Source organism: Struthio camelus, chromosome 3, assembly GCF_040807025.1.
Source record: "Struthio camelus isolate bStrCam1 chromosome 3, bStrCam1.hap1, whole genome shotgun sequence".
Classification (NCBI taxonomy): domain Eukaryota; kingdom Metazoa; phylum Chordata; class Aves; order Struthioniformes; family Struthionidae; genus Struthio; species Struthio camelus.
The window spans coordinates 65,067,633-65,083,671 of record NC_090944.1 but is presented as its reverse complement, the minus strand read 5'-3'; the positions used below and the strand labels follow the sequence as shown (position 1 = coordinate 65,083,671).

At 43.6% G+C, this 16,039-nt stretch overlaps 1 protein-coding gene across 3 annotated transcripts in view; it reads right to left on the bottom strand.

Moving 5' to 3' along the window:
* Positions 1 to 11,013: 11,013 nt before the first annotated feature.
* Positions 11,014 to 16,039, bottom strand: part of SLC35F1 (solute carrier family 35 member F1) — a 259,903-nt gene continuing 254,877 nt past the window's right edge. For all 3 annotated transcript variants that reach the window (XM_068938132.1, XM_068938135.1, XM_009681681.2), the window contains exon 8: positions 11,014 to 15,186. In XM_068938132.1, coding sequence (XP_068794233.1) covers positions 14,962 to 15,186 — 225 coding nt within the window. In that variant the 3' untranslated portion in view covers positions 11,014 to 14,961. The remainder of the gene's footprint in view (positions 15,187 to 16,039) is intronic.

The window sequence follows — 16,039 nt, the reverse complement described above, 5'->3', positions numbered from 1 at the left end:
GGATCCCAAAGAAAGAGAGAGAGCAGCCGAGGGGTTAAATTCTCCGAGGCTCACAGAAGAAGGCTGGAGGGGGCATGGCAAAGAGCAATGCAAAGACAAGTTAAAGAGGAAGGGAAAAGTAAAGAAACTAGCCAAGAGAAAGTCAATTTTCTAGTTCTCAAGAGAACATATAAGTGCCAAAAAGACTTGCTGGATCATGTCAAGGTGACATGGTCACCTTGGTCAAATAGGGAGGGAACGAGCAGGATCTGGGGTGTGTTCACAGAGATTATCCCGAGGCAGGGCAGGGATCATCCTGAAGCTTCACCAACATCCAGGCAATGGGATTGGCAACTACCCAGATAGGGTTTGCACAGTGCTCCTCCAGAAAAGATCAAAATTTGCAGCTGTCTGCTATTAAATAGCCTTCTGTTGAAATTGTTCCGTGTGTATGGATGCCTGAGGGCATCCTCAGAGAGTGGGGACAGCACACTCAAAATGAGAAAGTCCATTTAAAGACAAATATCGGTTGACAGCTCAAGAGAACAATCCATTTCAAAGTAATCTGTCTGTACATTTTTACAGCAGTTCACCTTTCTGCATAAAAGCAAAAGCTAATAGGCTGCCCCTATTTTTAACAGAACGCATAGAGTAGCACACACTCATTGGAGAAGAAGGTGTAAATGTGAAATAACTTGAAGAAATCTCAATAGAGCAATTCAGCATGTATGGCATTTGTTTTAAATACAACAGCATGTTTGAATTTTTGAGAGTTATGCATTACAAAATGTGAATAGGAAAAATGTATTTCAAATATTTACTCTCTGTATCGTTTTAAATTGTATCCTTTAAGGGCTTTTAAATGTGTAGGACTGTCAAGTATACCCCAGCTAGAGACTTAAATGTTTATTTGGAAGAGCTGGATATTCAATCATCATGACAGTGTCTGAAATTCATCACCATGGAAAGACCAAGAAATAACACTTGGCTCTGCCATCACTCAGAATTAGTGCTGGTGCTTTATCTCATCAGAAAGAAAGTATGAAGTTCAAATAGGCATGGTGCAGGTGTCACCCACAAGATGCATGGAGCTACAGCATGTATGTACATGTGTATTTATATATATATACACATACACACTTATACATAACTACATAAAAGAAATGTTCAGGTCCAGTTGTAAGAATCAAGTTTTTCCTTCTGACTAAGCCAAAGTTTTAGACTCCACATAAGCTGGAAGAAATAAAGAAGGAATGGTCTCTCTTGAAGTCTTACTGGGTAACACAAATATCAGTTGTATGCAAGTGATTTAGGGGCTTGAGGTCTATTAAGAAATGACAGACACACAGCAGCTAAATCCCAATGAGATCGCCTGCCATACCTTCAGCAGGCTAAAAATCATTTTTGTTCATATCTAAACAACAGAAATACAAATAATTGCAAGTTAAATTGATATAGTGAAAATCACCTTTCCGTATGCAAAGCCCAAATAACAAATTGCTTTCACACAATCAAATCCGAGTGAGAGGAACCTAGGAAAAGACACGTTCTGTGAGGCTCTAGGATGAAAATCATGCCCTCAGAAGCAAAGCAGCTGCCATGGGAGATATGTTTTCACTCAGAAAAGGTGCTATTGCTCCTTGCATAGGCGTCTTCTTCCATTTGGTGATTATTCTTTCCACAGCAATCAATGGATGGTGAGACTGTCTGGCCCATTTCCAATGTACCATATCTCTAATTTCACAGAAATCAGAATGCCCAGTTATATATTCCCAGTATATAATGCCCAGTATATTTTTCACAGTATATTCTCACAATGTATTATTACTGATGGAGCCGATCCTTTGTTAATAGTTATAAGCTTCCATTTAGTGTGCACTTGTATGTGCTGCTTCACTCTTTTTTACTTTATTCTCTGTATCAAATCTGTATTTCAAAATGAATCTTCTGCTACTGAAGGCATGGGCACATTTCCAGGGATAGGGAGAGGAAGAGCACAGGGGAATCATGGCTATTTCGGCCTTATGGACCAGCAGTTACAGAGGAGGAACTGTCATAGCAGAGGTTCACAGAGCCCCATCAGTTTTTTTCCCCCTTTATTTCTCTTCCTCCATTTTTTCTCTTTCTGCAGACTGAGCAGTGAAAGAAGAGACACTTTTCTTTCTTAGGCTTGTTGCAAGTCAACTACGAAGCAGGCAGGAGAGGAAGTACTGAACATAAGAACTGGGAGTTGCTTTTGTCCAGAAATGTTGATATAACCAGACTGAGGCACTTCAAAAGTCCTGAAATTCTTCCAAACAAAATATTTTGAAATAATGAACAAAAAATACCTTTCACTCCTCGTTAGATTAAGCTGTCAATGGCAAATTGCAGACACTCCTCTTACAGAGCCTCAGACACGCTTACTAATTGCCATTCAGATTTTGCAAAGGAAAGTCAGAAGATAGCCAGTACCAACATTGTGAAATAAAGAAAAACAAGCTAGGGTGGGTTATTTTCCCCCTACTCAGACTTACTGACCGTCTCTCACATTCACAGAGATGTCATCTCTCCAGAATACTGATTTTTGACACAGCAACAATTTCCCCTCATACATTAACATACATTTGTAAAAGTCAGTTATGGGGGCATTGGTAGGAAAAAAAAAAGAAGGTAACAAGAGTATCTTGTCTAGTCACAAGAATAAAGTCCCTTTCTGTAGTAACATTCTTGCTGAGGAATTTTACTTCTGTCTTGAATATCCAAGGAGGGGTGGTATGTTTGCTTCGGTAGTTTTTGTTTTAAGGACACATACATCCAACACAAACACTTCAAAATACAGCTTCTAAGAAGGAGCAGCTCATTTTTATTTCCATTGCAATTTCAGAGACAGCTAATTAGCACCCCCCCTGGAAAACAGTCAGGATTACAGTCTAACTGGGCAGCCAGGACTTTAGGTGTGAGAAAAAAAAAAAAGAGTACACCTGCATGAATCACAAAATAATCAATCTTGTTATATAGCTTGTTGTATAGCTTGTTTTCTTATGATTTACCATCAAAAAGTACCATGAACCAATTAAATGGGAAAGGGCCAGGCCAGCAGTGGTCTATAGTGACTGTGGAGCAACTCATGGAGGTATGTAAGTGAGAGCCCATGGAAAAGCATTGCAGTGCAGGAAGGTAGATGACTTCATAGTGTCATTAAATGTCATACGACGTGAAGGAGACCTGTTGCTTTATCGTATCAGGAGAAGGGTCACAGAAACTTGACAGGCAGGCACTGCTCGCCCAGGAGGTGTGGGCAGAGCCCATTTCAATTCACAGAATCACAGAATCACAGAATCGTTTAGGTTGGATGGGACCTCTGGAGATCATCTAGTCCAACCTCCCTGCTCAAGCAGGGACCTCTAGAGCATGTTGCCCAGGATCACATCTAGATGGGTTTTGAACATCTCCAGGGAAGGAGACTCCACCGCCTCTCTGGGCAACCTGTTCCAATGCTCTGTCACCCTCACAGTGAAGAAGTTTTTTCTCAGGTTCAGATGGAACTTCCTGTGGTTCAGTTTGTGCCCATTGCCTCTTGTCCTGTTGCGGGGCACCACGGAGAAGAGGCTGGCCTCATCCTCTGGACACTCCCCCTTCAGATACTTGTACACGTTGATCAGATCGCCTCTCAACCTTCCCTTCTCCAGGCTGAACAGGCCCAGCTCTTGCAGTCTTTCTTCCTAGGAGAGGTGCTCCAGCCCTCTAATCATCTTGGTAGCCCTCCACTGGACTCTCTCCAGGAGTGCCATGTCTCTCTTGGACTGGGGAGCCCAGCACTGGACACAGGACTCCAGGTGAGGCCTCCCCAGGGCTGAGGAGAGGGGCAGGATCACCTCCCTCCACCTGCTGGCCACGCTCTGCCTAACGCACCCCAGGAGACCATTGGCCTTCTTGGCCACAAGGGCACGCTGCTGGCTCGTGCTTCACTTGTTGTCCACCAGCACTCCCAGGTCCTTCTCGGCAGAGCTACTTTCCAGCAGCTCAGCCCCCAGCCTGTCCTGGTGCATGGGATTATTCCTGCCTAGGTGCAGGACCTTGCACTTGCCTTTGTTGAACTTCATGAGGTTCCTCTCGGCCCAGCTCTCCAGCCTGTCCAGGTCCCTCTGAAGGGCAGCACAGTCTTCTGGTGTGTTAGCCTCTCCCCCCAGTTTAGTATCATCAGCAAACTTGCTGAGGGTGCACTCTGTCCCTTCCTCCAGGTCATGGATGAATATATTGAACAAGACTGGACCCAGGACTGACCCCTGGGGGACACCACTGGCCACAGGCCTCCAAGTAGACTCTGCGTCGTTCACCACAACCCTCTGAGCTCGGCCATCCAGCCAGTTCTCAATCCACCTCACTGTCCACTCGTCTAGCCCACACTTCCTGAGCTTACCTAGGAGGATGTGATGGGAGACAGTGTCCAAAGCCTTGCTGAAGTCCAGGTAGACAACATCCACTGCTCTCCCCTCATCTCCCCAGCCAGTTGTCCCATCACAGAAGGCTATCAGATTGGTCAAGCATGATTTCCCTTTGGTGAATCCGTGCTGACTACTCCTGATGACCTTCTTGTCCTCCACATGCTTAGAGAGGGCCTCCAGGATGAGCTGTTCCACCACCTTTCCAGGGACGGAGGTGAGGCTGACAGGCCTGTAGTTTCCTGGCTCCTCCTTCTTGCCCTTTTTGAAGACTGGCGTGACATTGGCTGGCAGAGGGGAAGCACTGGGCTCACGGAGGACAGATGAGGAGTGGCTCTGGGGAGGCAGGAGAAGAGTTAGTGGGAGCAGAAGAGAGTCCAGGAGGGGAAAAGGGAAAGGAATTTATCCCTCTGAGGAAGAAGTCCAGCAAAGCGGGCAGGAGACCTGCATGGATGAGCAAGGAACTACTGGCAGAACTCCAGCAGAAGAAGGAAGTCCACAGAATGTGGAAAAGGGGACAGGCCACTTGGGAGGAATATAGGGACGTTGTCAGAGCATGCAGGGATGCGACAAGGAAGGCTAAGGCCCAGTTGGAATTAAATCTGGCAAGGGATGTCAAGGACAACAAGAAGGCCTTCTTCAAATACATCAATAGAAAAAGGAAGACGAGGGAAAATGTGGGCCCGCTGCTGAATGGGGCAGGTGCCCTGGTGACAAAGGATACAGAGAAGGCAGAGTTATTGAACGCTGCCTTTGCTTCCGTCTTCACTGCTAAGGCCAGTCCTCAGGAATTCCAGACCTTGGAGACAAGAGAGGAAGGCTGGAGAAAGGAAGACTCTCCCTTGGTTGAGGAGGATCAGGTTAGAGATCTTTTGTGCAAACTTGACATCCATAAATCCGTGGGCCCTGATGGGATGCACCCACGAGTGCTGAGGGAGCTGGCGGATGTTATCGCTAGGCCACTCTCCATCCTCTTTGAAAGGTCCTGGAGATCAGGAGAGGTGCCTGAGGACTGGAAGAAAGCCAGTGTCACCCCAGTCACACCAGAAGACTGTGCTGCCATTCCGAGGGACCTGGACAGGCTGGAGAGCTGGGCCGAGAGGAACCTCCTGAAGTTCAACACAGGCAAGTGCAAGGTCCTGCACCTGGGGAGGAATAATCCCCTGCACCAGTACAGGCTGGGGGTTGACCTGCTGGAAAGCAGCTCTGCAGAGAAGGACCTGGGAGTCCTGGTGGACAACAAGTCAAGCGTGAGCCAGCAGTGTGCCCTTGTGGCCAAGAAGGCCACTGGTATCCTGGGGTGCATGAGGCAGAGTGTTGCCAGCAGGTGGAGGGAGGTGATCCTGCCCCTCTCCTCAGCCCTGGGGAGGCCTCACCTGGAGTGCTGTGTCCAGTTCTGGGCTCCCCAGTCCAAGACTGCTCCATGGCACTCCTGGAGGGAGTCCAGCGGAGGGCTACCAAGATGATGAGGGGAGTGGAGCATCTCTCCTCTGAAGAAAGACTGCAAGAGCTAGGCCTGTTCAGCCTGGAGAAGAGAAGACCTGAGGGGGGATCTCCTCAATATCTACAAGTATCTGAAGGGAGGGCGTCCAGAGGATGGGGCCAGACTCTTCTCCGTGGTGCCCAGCAACAGGACAAGAGGCAAACTGAACCACAGGCAGTTCCATCTGAACCTGAGGAGAAAATTCTTTGCTGTGAGGGTGACAGAGCACTGGAACAGGTTGCCCAGAGAGGTGGTGGAGTCTCCTTCCCTGGAGATCTTCAAAACCCGCCTGGACGTCATGCTGCGCAATGTGCTCTAGAGGACCCTGCTTGAGGAGGGAGGTTGGACTAGATGATCTCCAGAGATCCCTTCCAACCTAAACGATTCTGTGATTCTGTGATTCTATACAAATATCTAAAGGGAGGGTGTCCAGAGGATGGGGCCAGACTCTTCTCCGTGGTGCCCAGCAACAGGACAAGAGGCAACGGGCACAAACTGAACCACAGGCAGTTCCATCTGAACCTGAGGAGAAACTTCTTTGCTGTGAGGGTGACAGAGCATTGGAACAGGTTGCCCAGAAAGGTGGTGGAGTCTCCTTCCCTGGAGATATTCAAAACCCGCCTGGACGTCATCCTGCGCAATGTGCTCTAGAGGACCCTGCTTGAGGAGGGAGGTTGGACTAGATGATCTCCAGAGGTCCCTTCCAACCTAGACCATTCTGTGATTCTGTGATTCTGTGATTCTGTGATGGCATATTTTAATGAACATGTTGTATTTCCTTGCTGTTGCATGATGCAAATTCAAAGCAAAGTCCATTAGTATTCCCTTGGCATAATAAAATACCTGCTGTAACTAGCAGTGATGTATCCCTTTCTACAGTAGTAGAGACGAGCCACTGCTAGCACAGCTGCTGCAATTACTTTCTTTACCTCAGTAGCTTACAACAATAACTTTAATTAAAGTAGGCCTACGGAAAGTGCCAGCATACTGGCTCTGCTGAACACAATCGTACATTTACTCATGAAATTTGAGCTCAAGTAGCTGCAGCAGCACAAGCTTTCTCACGCTGCCTTGTGCATGTATCCTCTGCCCCTGCCTGCCAACACCTGAAGGAACAAAGGGAAAGAGCTCAGATGGGGCTGTATCTCCATTCTCTCTCATAAATCGAGGTCTGGAGTGGAAGCAAAGAGTTAGTTTGGGGGACTGAGTATGCACAATCCTGCTTCCAGCCTGTGATCACAAATGACAGCTCAGCTACAGTTCACATTTGCACCAAACATAGCTCAAAAGTGCTCAGAGGAGTCACCTCTACAGGGAGCAACAGGAGCTGTGGGCTGTCACAGTTACACACTTGGAAAACTCCTGTCCTTGGTGTGACCAGCTGCACAGAGGCTGGAGAGTAAAACGCAGGCTGCAGGGGTGAGACTTGGGAAGAGGTTGGTTTCTGTGTACATGAACAGCTTGTCGATGCCATCTCTGGAAAGAATTCAAGTCATTATGAGCTGGAGAGGCATTTTGCTTGTTACGTTTCTTTGTCTTTTCCTTTGGGAAAGGATGACATGGGTTACCATCACTCGGTTCAAATGTTACTTCTCAGCCTGAAATAATAAGGCTTCTTTTGTTACTCACCTGCTGGAGCCAATGACCTCAGGCATACCTGTGGCTCATCCTCCTCCAGCTATTGCTCTTCAAGTCAGAGACCGCTTTATCAAACGAGAATTTAATCATCTTCTCTTTAAGTCAAATAGCAGGTAAAAGCACATTTCTCACACTCATTTTTCAAATTTCTCATGACTGGTTGCAGGCAGTACTTGAATAGTAGTAGATTTTTGGTAAGGTTATTTTACTTCATTTTATATTAATTTTTTTAACCTCTCCCACTGCAATGGAGCAGGCCTGGAGTTGGATGTTCATACAGATACTGAAAGAAGCTCCTGCTTAAATATGCTATGACTAGTTGCCCCAAGTTGAGGCTGGTAGCCCATTTTGCTGGACTTAAATAAAGAACAAGGCAACAAGCTGTTTATGTGAGAGGTGAGCAAGCAGGCAGAGGACCCAAGCTAACGGAGAGGGGGGTAGGGTGCTGAGAGTAGACAGGGAAGAAAAGTCAGGATTGTCAAGGGTCTTGGAGATGTAGTACCTCCTGGTTTTTTTTGTTACTGCTTTGTTGGCCATTGGGGCCCCTTGCATTGAACAGTACCTCATCAGGCTGTGCTGCAGCTGGAGGTGGCGGGCTCCAAGGTGGCAATGCCAAAGCAGGACCTGCAGCTCTGAAAGTACCTCATCAACTTGATTTTTGGTTGGATCGAGACTGAAGCGTGGCAAATCTGAATTATACCAATGAACTTGTTGTCCTATTTTGTGTCTCTCTTCTTTTTAATTAAAATGTAGGCTCACAGAAGAAGTCTGGGGGCATAAAGACTTGTGAAATCTGTTCTAATGGTTGCATACATGTGTGACCTATTTAGCATCTGCAAATCTGTTTAATGCCAAGAACTACATTAGATAATTCAAGCAAAAGCTCACAGGGAGCCACGTAATGAGACTGTTTAGATTACTGTTGTGATTAGCCCGGTCCTCTCCCCCTTCTCACTTAGGAATTTCATTTAGGCAAGTCGTCATTTTAAGAATATGCAAATGTTGATTGCTAGTTTGTTATGAATCTGGCAGAAAGCCAGACTTCTGGGAAGCTGGCTAGTATAGGCGATGTGAAGTTAAATATGCATGACCTTGCATAATATTGCTCCATGGGCTTCCAGGCATTGTGCACCTGTAAAAATTCAGCCCAACCAACTATCAGACTCACTCTTCTGCATGCAAAGTGTCTTCAGCATCATACTGAAATTGCTTAGCATTTCAGTGCTCAATGATCATGTAAATTCAGCACATGATCATTAGCTATGTCTGCTCTGGCAAGGCCTTGAAGAAAAAAGTCTGTCTGTTATCCACGTTAAATCCAAAGCTCTGTTCCTGACAAGCGTGTACATATTTCACATGAAGAAGGCGAAAAGACCTCATATTGGCAACAACTTTGCAGTTATATTAAAATTGGATGACTCTAGTCTTATCAAGAACATGGGGAATAAAATGCAATATTTAGTATAAATAATGTATTTGACAGTAAGGAACTAATGATGCATTATTAAGAACAGGGTAGCACTCGACAGTTGCCTGAGGACATTGTACATAATCAGGAGTCACAGAAAAGTCAACTATAGTTGAAGGTTATAAATTGCAATCTAAAGTAGAATAACATTTATAAGACCAATAAAACCAGCTTCACCCAACCTCAAAATTATAAATCTTTGTGTAGTATCTAGGATTGAAAATATCTGTATTAAAAAGATTCTGCAATGTTAGGCCATCCATAAAGGACCAAATTCTGATCTCATGAATTCCAGATAAACTTTGTGCACTGTTTTCAATTGAAAATCAAACTTTTAGGATAAGAAAAATAAATTATGGTGTATCTGAGAGTTGCAGCTGCTGTTTTATGGCTGTCTCAGTCTGCGACTGAGTAGTGATCCTAGGCCTTCCTCCTTATTTGAATGAGCTTCTCCCTTACAGCATAACTTTTTATCACTAAATACCTCAGTGCGTGACCTTAAAGCAGACATATTTAATGCTGTTACTCCAATGTCACTATGACTACTATGTCACTAGCATTTGTGACCCACTTTGCATTCACTGTGGGGACAGCTTTATGTGGCTGCACAAGCAGAAGTGCTCCCCCCCCTTTTGTTTTTGTGTGTTTCTTGTCTTAAATCGTGTAGCAGACTTAATAAAATAACTTCTGTACTCCATCTGCTTCCTGAATGATATGCAATGGTATACTGCTGTTAAGCATTCATCTCTGGATTTCTCATATTTTAGAGAGCTAGTTCTAAATGAAAAAAAAACAAAGAGGGATTGGTAGCTTTAAGCTGATTGAGAGTCCTTCGTCATATATGTGATGTTACAGAAAAGAAGATCCATTTATACCTATTTATAATCTATTTTGAGAGTAATTCCAAGCAACTACTATTTATATGAGACAGGCACCCAGACTGAGTTCTAGCCAGGCAATAAAAGGAGATTTTTTTGTAATGCTGGAGGCACGCTTGACCAGAGTTGGAGGAAAACGCAAACCAACTGTTAGCATGATAAAGCCATATAGAGTAACACAGTTTCTTGAAGTTTTGATAGTGTAGGAAACATTCACACTGGAAAATCAGATATTGGTGCTGGCTTTATAACGTATGGCAGCCCATGCAGTAATAACTACTCTGGTACAGTGGGAGGTTGGAAATGAGCTCACCAAGCTCCATTCCTTTTTCACTCCCAGCACTGAACTGTGTGAGAAATACTGATGTGAATTTTCCGCCAAAGACATCAGCCAAACAGAGATAGATAGATGCATATGTTCACACATACACTTGGAGGTCAACACACATTTGCAAAACCCTTTGCTCTCATGCACTCAGGCCCTTGCTTTCCCTTCTTCTGTGTGGACTTTACATGATCCACATCTCGCTTTCTTTCTTTTCCCCAGTTCTGCTCCTCCTGACGCATCTTTTGCCCCAGTGTCTGATTTATGCCTCCTTCCTTTCTTTTCCTGCTCCAGGACTCTTCTGGGAGTCATGCAGCAGTGGAGGTGACCGCGGCTGGCCACTTAAGGCCGAGTGGCTGGGGAGGGTGGGCAGGCAAGACAGCAGCAGATGTTCAGCAACCACTGCCAGGCAAGGCCTTCTGCGTCATACATGTGCATTGCCCCAGATTAATTCTGCATTAAATAATCATTTCAAAAAGACAACGAGGGAGTGCTTGTTGTGTGTAAATGAGGGCAGCTAATACCATTTTCGCTACTCCAGGATATCCGAGATGGTCACACAGGAATGGCAGATAACGAGGATGCACAGGAGACCCCACGCTGCTGGAGCAGCACCAGGGTGTCAGGCAAAGTACCTGAGGGGGTGTTACGGCACCTTTGTTTAGACACTTGAATTGCACCCTTGGATCAAGGTGTGGGTAAGCAACCTCATGAGGGAAAGAAGTCCTCAGCACGCTGAAAAAAATCAATATTTACACCTTAGAAAAATCATTTTAGGCTAATAAATCAGTAAGGAAAGAGACAAGGAAACTAATAACCCTGCTTTCATAAAGCATTTATTTCTTTTTATTTGAAAACATTATACAGGCATTACATTGCCACAGCCAGCCCATATAGGAGCATGCAAATATCAAAATGGAGAAAGGTTTGTTCAGCTTTTTGATGCAGGATTTAGGGTTGGGATTTTGTTTGGTTGGTTTTGGTTTTGGTTTGTATTTCCCTTTGTGGTGTCAAGATTAGTGTGCTTTATTATGGCATTTGACATTAAAATCCTACCCATGGGGTAAAATTCATAGTTGTAGCTAGCTCAGGAATACTAAATGGTTTTAAAAAAAGGAAAGAAAACAATACTACACGCTTGTCAAAATGTTAATAGCACAAGTTAGCAAACTCTAAACTATACATTGAAATTTTTTCATATGACACAGTGGTGCAAAATTTTCAATTGCTTGGTCTGTTGTTGTGTGTTTTGAAAGTTTGTAGTTGGAACAAAGGCAAGGTCTGTCTCCCAGTGAAGGTTTGCATCCAGTAGCAGAAAATTACATCAGTCTTGCTGAGGGCCGCTCAATGCTAGCAGTGTAACAGTGTTTCACCGTGTTCAGGCAAAGACCTAGGTAGAACTAGTGGCGACCTAACGCAACGAGTAGCTGCCAGTTAGATAGCTGTACCTTTGCTGGTGTGTACTGAGGTCTTGAATCGCAGAGAACAAAATAGGTAGAAATAATATTTTTCTTTGCCAGACCTCACTTTTTCAGTCAATAGTTGCTTGTAAAGGTATACTACTACTTTCCTTGGAGGTCCATCCAGTACTACCACACTGGGGCTAATTGAAGTATCAACCTTTTTTTAATGAGAGACATAACTAGTAAAACAACCCCACAGAAAGATCTCCTAGTGACATGAAACGCTTCGTGTGCAAGAACACCTGGGCTGATCGTTGGGTGTAGAGTGCAAACTGGACCATTCACAATTTATTTCCATATAGTGGAGCCTTTTAAAATAGCCTATAAAAATTGCTTTAGATGGCACCTCTCAGCCATCCATGGACTGCAAACCCTTGCATGTAAAAAAATTCCAGACCAGTGAACTGACCTGACCATGGCTTCTGCCAGTTGTTTCTCATAAGACTCCAACAAACATCTACAAATTAGTTTCAGAAAATTGAAGAGGGGGAGGAGAAAGGATTACAAACATTTGGCTTAAAAATAAATACTAATAATGAAGTAAATCAAAACAATTACGCAAAATGAAGGAATTGTAAACATGAAACAAACACACGCACGCAATCCTCAAAGGTCTCAAGACCAACATGGGAACTAATGTTCAGAGAAAGGTATTTAATTGGTATAAAAGGTAGCAAAACGACTGAGATGACAGGTGTCCACTAATGTGCCTCCAGGTACCTGAGAGACCCATGATATTCGTAGCGAGCCCGTGCTCCTGGGGAAGGTACCAAAACCAGCTTCAAGTCGAAGCCCTTGCAGGGCTTGACTTGAGGATGTTCTGTGGCTCTTGATGCATGAGGGCTTCACCCAACTCTGCACCTTCCACCCCTCAAACCTTACCCTGACGTGTCAAATAGTAATCAAGTGATTCCCTGCTTAGAGTGGGAGTGTCAGTAAACCCTGGGTGGCTCTTTCTTATGCTGTCTTTTTCCTTTTTTTTTTTTTAATAGTGAATCCTTTAGTGCTTAGGCTTTCCAGAATAAGGAATCTGTTTCTCTGTAGAAATCATTTTTTAAACCCTCAGTAGGCGCAGAGAAAAACCTTAGAAACAAGAATCCTAAAGAAGATTAAAAGATCAGAAGGCAGGAAAAAAAACTCCTTAAATTTGTTATTTTTGAAAGCAAGCAATCCTAACTGAAGATTTCGCAAAAGTTCTGGGCATGGTTTGACAACACTGCAGACCCTTCCCTCAGCTGCAGCGGGATCATGGCAGACAGCCTAAACGTGATGGGACAGAAATTGCCTCTTTTTCTCATCCACAGCAAGAATAAGACACAACAGATATTCTGCTGTTCAAAGGCATTTTGGTGTTCATCACCTCATTTATTTTTGTATAAAAACATCTCCCAATCTGCTTCTGCTCCTTTTTATATTAAAGCAGAACAGGGCTATAAAAGATGAATGTTACCTCAGCAGAAATTCATCCTGCTTAGTTGAACTGTGACCCTTCTAATCTCCAGAGTATGCATTTTTTTTCTTTTTAAAATAGAAATAGGTAGGTTTGTATTTTTCAAACACAAAGCCCTACATTTTCACTTGAGACAGACTTCTTTAGCAGAATGCCATTCAAATTGAATTCATCTTATATGCCCACAAGCAGAAAATTCATCAGCCCTGCTGTAAATACCATTTTGAAACACAATGAATGTATATACACTTTTATAGCACTATTTTATACTTAAACTCCTTCTTTCTGAAGATCTTGAAGTGTTCTAAAATACCTTGGTCCCTTGGCACCCCTGTGAGGTAGGTAAAATAACACCATCCCCTTATACACAGGTTGGGAAACTAAGCCACACAGAAGGTAAGTCATGCCCAAGATCCCACAGAGGTGTGACAGATCTGTGAACAAAGCTAAGCTCTCTGAATCCCTACTCTACCTGCTAGACATAAGACTATCTTCCTTTCCTCAATTTTAAGTCCAAAATAGATGAGGGATGTTGAAATAATGACTCCTTTTCCTTTTATTGTGCTCTCAGAACAGCAAAACATTCAGGCAGGTATGGATTTTCATGGCTGTTACTAAGATTTCCCTCATTTCTGACAAAGCTACTGGAGCAGAAGTACAGTTGCAGAGCATACCCTTATTACTTTCACATGTGCTCCGGCATGTAAGAAAACTGCTGAATTCTTCTGCTAGTTAATGAAAAATAATAATTGGTTACACACCACTGGTATGAATGTCTTTGTGCTACTGCAGCAATACCAGCAGATGGTCCAGTCTTTCTACTCACGAATTACTCACATAATCTTCCTGGTTTTTACAATTTGTGGGTTTTGGTGAAAAACGAGTATGTTTCTAAATGGCTATTGTTAGAATAATGAACCACAGGGGACTAAGCAAACTGGAACAGGATAAGGCGCCCTTGATGCGCTGAGTATCTAAAATAGTGCTCTGCTCCACACACTATGTCATCTTACCATGGAGAGGTACAATACATAGGAAACTAGAAAATGCACTTTTCTTTTTAGAGATTAAAAGTTAAAAAGTAAGAAATCTGTGTTAGTCACGATTACAGAGAAATTAACTCCCTGTCACCTGATGCAGAACCTCAGCCACTAGGAAATCTGCCATGGAACATAGAAAGGTCAATGCTGGAGTACTTCACTTCTGCAAATATAGAAAGGCTAAAATGCTCGCCTTATACCTATTCCTAGAATAGAGATGGATATTGTAAGTTGTCCCTCCTCTGGATTCATGGAACAGATTACCTAGAAGGGGCAACTAGATAGATAGCACAGATGAATTCATTAACTTTTCCTCATCAAATCCAAGGTGCTAGCAAAAATGTGTCAGGGTGTTTTTACCATGAGTAACCCATTTATTTTGTGCAAAACAAACAAATCTTACAGAGAAATTAATAGTGACTGCACAAGTGTATTTGCTCCAAAAAGGCAGCTTTTCCACAACTTGTGTGGTTTAGGCATACTATCACTCAGTAGGTGCAAAAACACCCTTAATGAATGTTTATTCTTGTAACTTCAGCTTGTATTTTGAATATCTTTCACAGGTAGTTTAACATTTAGTGATTCCTATACAGCAGTTTGCACTGCAAACATGCTGCTAATACCTTAAATGAGGGACTGGCATCTCCTTGCAATGAACACCCTGGAACAATTAATTATGAGCTTTCCTTATTTGCTACCTTGCAGCTCACCAGTGTAACTGCACCTGGTAAATACCTTTCTCTATGTACAATACAGAGATAATGGATAAACGAGCTCCACTGAATCATCAGTAGGTGACTGACAGCCCTGGGTTTAAGCAACTCTAACGTGAGGCTCCTCTTCTGTTTCCTGCCCTAGGCTGGTGTATGTTACTGAAGGCTCCAGCTGACCGGTGGCTGGCAGGTCTACAACAGGTCCTGAAGGATTTCGAAACTGCTTGTACACCCGAGGATCCTGGGCTACGTAGGTAGACGTGGAGGAGTACAGCACCAGCCCAACAAGGATAGTGAAGAATGACAACAAGTAAAGTCCTGAAAACTAAACAGAAATAAGAGTAGCGTCATTAAAAACAGCACTGGTTATCCTGAGCTCCTGAGGACCTGCAGACAGAGGTGGGTACAGACCCTTGTTTTTGCACATACAGCATAGAATAAGCCTTCTGGGATGTCAATTTTTTTATGAGGTTCTCTCTTTGAAAGTGTAACGTAGGTTTGGCCAGGACAAGAACTTCAGCTGTGAAATATGCTCTACGTTGACCTCAAGAGGGTTGAGTGTATGTACGGCAGGTAGTTAACTGAAAGCTCAAGTGTGCATATTTTTGGAGACACCACCACTAGATCAGAGGTCAACCTGAATTTTCTGATATATTCAGACTCAGTATTCCTGGACTGAAAATAAATACAACACAAACAATCCTTGTGGCAATATGTTAGCCCTTGCAGGTAAAGGTAAAGCCAGGGAATTAAAAGCAGAGACCATTAGATATTAGCATTAGCTACTGTGTCCTGCTATGAAGAGCACAAGAATGGCTTTAAAACCAGAAGACTTGTCTCCTAATCCTAGACGACAAGTTATTTTCTCTTGCATGCTGTAAATGAGAAGCCATGAAAGACAAATTGTATAGTCAATTTGTTATGATGGGGATATAGAACTGATCTGTATTCAGTGGGAGTTCAGAAAGTGCCTGTGCTCTACAGTTGTTAGAAATCCATACTTAAACACCAACAATTAGTTGCAACCTGCTATGGGCTGCCTCATGTGGCACATTATTATTTTACATAAAGGTGTCTACAAATCTGTTTTTTAATCCTACCAACTATGGTGCTTTGATGGATGCCAAATTTGTTTCCTTTGGATCATTTCAGCATGGCAGAAAATGGATACACCTGGT